This window comes from Trematomus bernacchii, unplaced genomic scaffold (assembly GCF_902827165.1).
Source record: "Trematomus bernacchii unplaced genomic scaffold, fTreBer1.1, whole genome shotgun sequence".
Lineage (NCBI taxonomy): Eukaryota > Metazoa > Chordata > Actinopteri > Perciformes > Nototheniidae > Trematomus > Trematomus bernacchii.
The window spans coordinates 85,979-92,677 of NW_022987534.1; the positions used below are offsets into that span (position 1 = coordinate 85,979).

Genomic DNA, 6,699 nt, shown 5'->3' on the forward strand with positions numbered 1-6,699 from the left:
CCCACTCCTTGGGGACAAGCTGCAGCTCTCGGGGGTGGATCACCACCTCACCTCCTGGATCCTGGACTACCTCAGCAACCGTCCACAGTACGTGAGGACCAGGGAGTGTCAATCAGACACCATCATCAGCAGTAAGGGGTCCCCACAGGGGACGGTGCTGGCACCGTTTCTCTTCACCCTCTACACTGCAGACTTCACCCACAACACTGCAACCTGTCACCTGCAGAAGTTCGCTGACGACTCCGCCATAGTTGGACTCATCTCCAACGAGGACGACAGGGAGTACAGGGAGCTGACGCAGGACTTCACCCTCTGGTGCCAGAGGAACCACCTCCGGCTCAACGCAGCGAAGACCAAGGAGCTGGTGGTGGATTTCAGATGGCGCCAACACTCCCCCCCGACACCAGTGAACATCCAGGGGGCGGACATTGAGATTGTGAAATCTTGCAAATACCTGGGCGTTCATCTGAACAATAAACTGGACTGGACTGATAATTCTGCTGCTCTGTACAAGAAGGAACAGAGCAGACTCTTTCTGCTGAGGAGACTGAGGTCTTTCAGGGTGCAGGGGGCACTCCTTCAGACATTTTATGACTCTGTTGTGGCATCAGCCATTTTCTATGGTGTGGCCTGCTGGGGCAGCAGCATCTCGGCTGCTGACAAGAAGAGACTGAACAGACTGGTAAGGAAGGCCAGCTCTGTCCTGGGGAGTCCTCTGGACACTGTGGAGGTGGTGGGAGACAGGAGAATGGCAGCCAAGCTGTCCTCCCTGCTGGACGATGTGTCCCACCCCCTCCAGGACACCCTGTCCTCACTGTGCAGCTCCTTCAGCGATAGGCTGCTGCATCCCCGCTGTCTCACGGAGAGATACCGCAGGTCTTTCCTTCCTTAACCCAGACTATACAACCAGCACAGCCCCTAGCTGACCCCCCCCCCACACACACACACCACAACACAGACTATATCACCCCTTGCTGCTAAATACCAACAAACTATGTGCAATATGTGCAATATATAAATGCCGTTAATAACTGTGTAATATATACCTGGCTGCTAAATCCTTAGAACTGTTACAAGGTGTGTATTTAGTATTTTGTAAATTGTGTAACTTGCTGCTGCCAGTTAAGCCCTGAGCCTGTTTTTCAGGTTTCAGGCTCGAAAATGACATGCCCAGAACAAATTACTATAACTTCACTTCTAAAAGGGTTAAATTAATAATCTTTTTTCTCAAAGCAAGGTTACATCTGTGAGTTGGATGTAGAAGTGTCAGAATCAATATAGATGTTTCTGTGTCAGAGTGAATTCAGATGGAACATTGTAAAAAAAGGTAAATTCTTACCTCCGCCTAAAAAAAAAACATTACTTATAGTGAAAACCACCCTTGGGTGATGGGATGGTAGACTAAAAGCTTTAAGAATCCAAACTACAACATATAATAAGTACCCTGTATCAAGATTGATGCAACACAAGTGACATTTGACCTCTTTAGAGAGATTTATAAAAATAAAAATAATATGAAATCTCCGTTTTTTACATAAAAATGCAATGATGGATTATCAGTAATCCTTTCAAAGTGACACAGACACATTGGATTAACCTATGGATTAACCTTCAGCGGCGTTTTTATCATTCTAATGCCATTGAACACGACTATTGATCAGAATAACAGCTAATTTGAGACGATTTCCCGTGAATGTTCCGTAATTCACGTGTTGTGACGTCTGTGTTTGCTTCCCCTGTCACGAGTTCTGATCGCTCAGTGATGATACTTATACCTATATAATCTGTGGAATCTCAGCTTTAATTTGATATCTTGATTTTGCAGTTACGATAAGTAATAAGGGTATTTTTACCTTGAGTTCTGTGGTAAGTGTGTTAGCATTTTTTCGCTCAGGGCTCATTTAGACGCTTCTTGTGAGACTTGTGTTTTGTTTCGGTAAAAATGGTTCATATTGTCAGTTAGCTGAGTTTCTTCCCGTTAAATGGGTATGACACATTAATAGGTTTTTAAATATTAAGAAGCCCTGAGACACAGTTTCGTGAAAAAACACCCCACTGCCCCCTGTACAGGGGGCTCTAGGGCTTAACTAAATACCAACCACCTATGTGCAATATGTGCTAGATGTGCAATATATACAGATGCCGTTAATAAATGTGTAATATATACCTGGCTGCTAAATCCTAAGAACTGTTACAGGATGTGTATTTTTTTTTAATTATGTAACTTTTTCTTTTTTTATTCTTTTTTAAAAATTATATCATAACTTAGTACTTTTTTTTAAATGCATGTCACATATTCAACATATGTAACATTAAGCTGTCTGTGGCTCTTTTTCCTGCTGTAACTACAAAAATTTCCCGTCCGTGGGACTAATAAAGGTATTCTGATTCTGATTCTGAGTACATAATGCTAGCTCGTTTACATATCGACCCTCTGAGGCTGTTCTCTAATTACCCTAATACATTAATACACACGCTACTATAATAACCTTGCATTTTCTAAATATAATAAACCACGCACACTTGCTATTGATTGCCTGCGGACAACGCCGAATATGCTGTGGGGAAAACACAAAACTCTCAGATCAAGAAGAAAGAAGACAGGTGGATCAAGTGCAGCCAAAGTGGGATTTTATTCAATGCAGAAACATATACAGGCCAACATTACAAAATCCTGCCTCTCTGTGTTCAGGTGTTCTTGTATAGACTTTACTTAAGAATGTATTTATTGATGTAATTCTTGATATTGTCTCTAATGATATCAGAGTCATACAGGCAATGTGTGACATCGCCCAAACACCTTCCGCAATACACAATCCTAATTATACTCTTCTAAAATGTCTCAAATCCTATCATATCTAATGTGTTCATGATTATTTAGCCACATTTTATTGCTCTTCAATATTCTTTAAGAAGCATAATATTGTATATTTTCTAACGTGTGCATTTACATTTAATTAATATAAATAGGCAAATTAGCATTTGAGAGAAAATTAAACACACAATCTGATTTTCAAAGATGTAGTTAAGCGTGTGAAATGTGAATTAAACCAAGCATATAGTATCTGATCGTTGTGCCCTATGTTGGTCTTCTTTAAGAGTAGATCAATTTAGATATCTCCTTGTATTAAATGCGATAGGAAACACAATCTAACTTGGTCAACATATTCCTTTTATATTTCAGCAGCAGGACCCTTCTTCAGAAATCTTAATATGACTCCTTTGATTTGAGGCAGACCCAGGCCATAAACTATAGGGTTATTGAGGGGGGGAATGATCAGATACTCTAAAGACAAAATAACTGCGATGCTTGGATTCAGTTGATCAGCCTCAAATCGAGTCAGAGACAGCTCGCAGAAGAGAGAGATGGAGTAGGTCATAAAGGTCACGATGTGAGGCAGGCAGGTTTGTAACGCCTTTCCTCTGAATTCAGACGATCTCCTCCTGCAGACCAGCAGAATCCGTAGATATGTGTACAGGACGAAGAACATGGGGATGAAGATGCCGGTCACCGTGATAAACTGTCCAGCTATGTTGTTCGGAGTGGTGTCCACACAGGAGAGCTGCACCACAGGCCAGTTAGAGCAGAAAATCCTGTGCAGTTTATTTCCACACAGCGGTAATTTAACAGTAAGATAGACACCAAAGCCAATAGTAAACACTGGGTAGAAAACAGCAACGAGCACAAGAACCTGCACCCATTTGAAGGTCATTTTACTGTGATAGTGTAAGGGCTGACAGATAGCAATGAATCTATCGTAGGCCATGATGGTGAGGATGGTCAGCTCACAGGAAGCATAGGTGTAAATAACATACACCTGAATAAAGCATAATGGACGTGAGACCAAATGAGAGTCAGAGAGGATGTCCTGCAGGAACCTGGGGAAGAATCCAGCTGAGCCATACAGAGAGTTTACACACAGACAGCTGATGAAAATATACATGGGCTGATGCAGAGACTTCTCCAGGAACACTGCCAGAATAACGACCATGTTAGCAGAGACTATAGTCACATAGATGAACAGACACAAGATGAAGAACAGGTATCTGAGGGGCCCAAAGTCTGCAAACAGAGTCAACTGAAAGTAGGGAGGGTTCAGGCTGCTGTTGCTCTTCATGTCTGCTCCAAAGAGAGGAACAATACAGGAACTGTTAATGAGAACTTCTTAGCAAAATGTCAGATATTAATACAAAATCAGCCTGCGTGCATGCATGTGAATTGTAAAATCTCCTAGGGTTGTACGTGACAATATTGTGCTGGGAATATCTCACCTCCACATACACTACATGCAGCAAAAATCTGGCATGTCTCAGTTATTCAAACAGGAGTTCACAGACTTACTCAGGCTTTCTATATCTGGAAAAAAAGGAGGGAATATTAATGCAAAATGTCCTAATTCAACACATACAATAATAACAAACCACAATAATCTGTATGCATGTGAATAACAAACATTCACAGTTGGACCTGAAAATAGTGAATATAAATTCCAAGTAACTGAAGAAGTGATGTACACAAAATAAGACCTTCTCATAAACTACATGCACCACAATCCTGAAAAAAAGCAAAAAGAGAGATGCATTCAAAGATCAACCGGTAAAGGAAAGGAGAGGAAGACCTGAAAAAAAGGCTAAACTTGCCCTAGCCAGCATATAGTATCATCACATTGAAGGGTAATGTAAGTGAGAATATTCCATAGCATATACACTATGTTAATCAATGCTTGCATAAGAATAACAGATTCAATTAATTCAACACTTTCAGTACATCAGTACATTTAAATACACTCATACAGAATCATTATTGACTTACTGATTCCATGCGTGAAAGTGTGCTGTAGGAACATTTACATATTTTATACTTATGTTCAGATCAGCACTATAACCTTGAAAGCTTTCAATATAATTAGGACAACTATTAAAGAGATCCACAGTCAGTAGTGTGTTTTACAATAGTTAGACAACTGAAACAAACAACACAATTAAGTTTTAAGATTCAACGTAGGTACTAACAATAAAACAACGTATGTTACTCAGCTTGTTAGTGAGAGCTTTGACATGATGAGATGAAGCCCCCCCCCCTGTAATGATCCACTCTGAAGAAGCTGGACACTTTATGTTTGTCTGCTGCTAGGATGCAAACGTGCACAGGCAGGGCCCAACGGGATGTTAAAGCACTCACACCAGACTGCATACTTCTTCTTTAATGTATGCATCCTACTTGTTGTTCTATATGGAGTAAACCAATCAGAAGTGCAGCTGCAAAAGAAATGTTAAATCCCTCACACTTGTCTTCTGAATCAAAATAATGAAACTGGGACTCCAAAAGCCTTAGCGTCTTGTTTTTTCCCGCTATTATTGAATCATTTGGCAAATTAATAAAGTCCTAATGTCTGCTGTGAAATAAAAAAAAAAGCAAAAGATATGTTGCAAATAAGTCAAGTTTCATATTACCTGACTTCCATCTCAATCCAGTGGAAAAGTGACCAAGAAGGGGTAGCTGGACCCCAGTGGAGCAGGTGTAGGGGTAACACTTTATAACTAGAGAATGCAATTCCTGAAGAAATTGCTAGTGGGAATGCTTTATGCTGAAAAGCTGACGCTAAACTGCTATGCTGAAATGTAATGTGTAAGAAGAAAGTGAAGCATTTAGATTGAAATGATACCTGAACACTGGGGGCTTGAATCTTTGATGAGAGAAGAAAAGAAAGTAAAAAGGCTTGGAAAAGCAGAAGAATATTTGAACTGCAAACTATTGAACTAACTTGATGGCGAATGATCTGTCGCCATGGCAACGGTATTTGATGACACCCCATAATACGCTTAGATATGTTGATGGCTGCATCGTTACCAAACCTGTGAAGTTTTGGGCCGATTGGAGCATTTTCACTGAAGTTATGAGAAAACCGTGTTTCATGGCGAGCATTGTGTTGCCATAGCAATGGCATTTGAAGAAATCTCAAAACTGTCCCATGTCTTCATGGCTGGACTGTTAGCACACATGTGAAGTTTTAGCACTTTTTGACTATTTTCATAGGAGTTATAGCAATATCGTGTTTTATTGCAAGGGATGCGTTGCCATAGCAACAGCTTTTGAGGAAAACTCACTAATGGCACATAGACATGTTGAGGGCTGGACCATTAACTGTCATCTGAAGTCTGGTGGTGTTTTGACCATTTTCATATCAGTTACGACCAGAGATGGGGTCGTTACTAAAAAAAAGTAATATATTACATATTACATATTACTTTTAAAAAAAGTAATATATTACACTACTTCGTTACTCTCTACATAAAGTAACTCGTTACTTTACTCGTTACTTTACTCGTTACTTTACTCGCAGGGCCGGCCCGCCCCTCCCTACAGGCAGATCACGCAGACTGCTAAAGTTTCAAATGTTCTCTTTAGTTCAGTTTCCATTGTCGCATAAGACTGATCCAGATAGCTCTGACTATGGCTGTCCTCTGTCTCCTGCTATCTGTATTTTGCGCAGTATATCTCTGAACGATGCGATGGTGATTCCACTGTGCAAATGGGCAACATTACCTCTACTATGAAGGATGCTACAAGCCTGTCCATCTCTGCTTTGGTTACCGGTCCTCCAAATTCTCATTTGTGCCGCTTCGGAGTCCGCGGCGGCGCACTCACAACATCCTCACTCTGGGTTCGGGGGTCCTTAGCTATTAGCTTCACCTTAG

The 6,699-nt window shown here is 40.9% G+C and overlaps 1 protein-coding gene across 1 annotated transcript; it reads right to left on the reverse strand.

The window, feature by feature from the left end:
* Window positions 1–3,173: 3,173 nt before the first annotated feature.
* Window positions 3,174–4,118, reverse strand: LOC117476137 (olfactory receptor 51L1-like). Its single transcript, XM_034122518.1, has one exon. The coding sequence runs from the start codon at window positions 4,116–4,118 to the stop codon at window positions 3,174–3,176; it is 945 nt and encodes a 314-aa protein (XP_033978409.1).
* Between the last annotated feature and the right edge of the window lie 2,581 nt (window positions 4,119–6,699).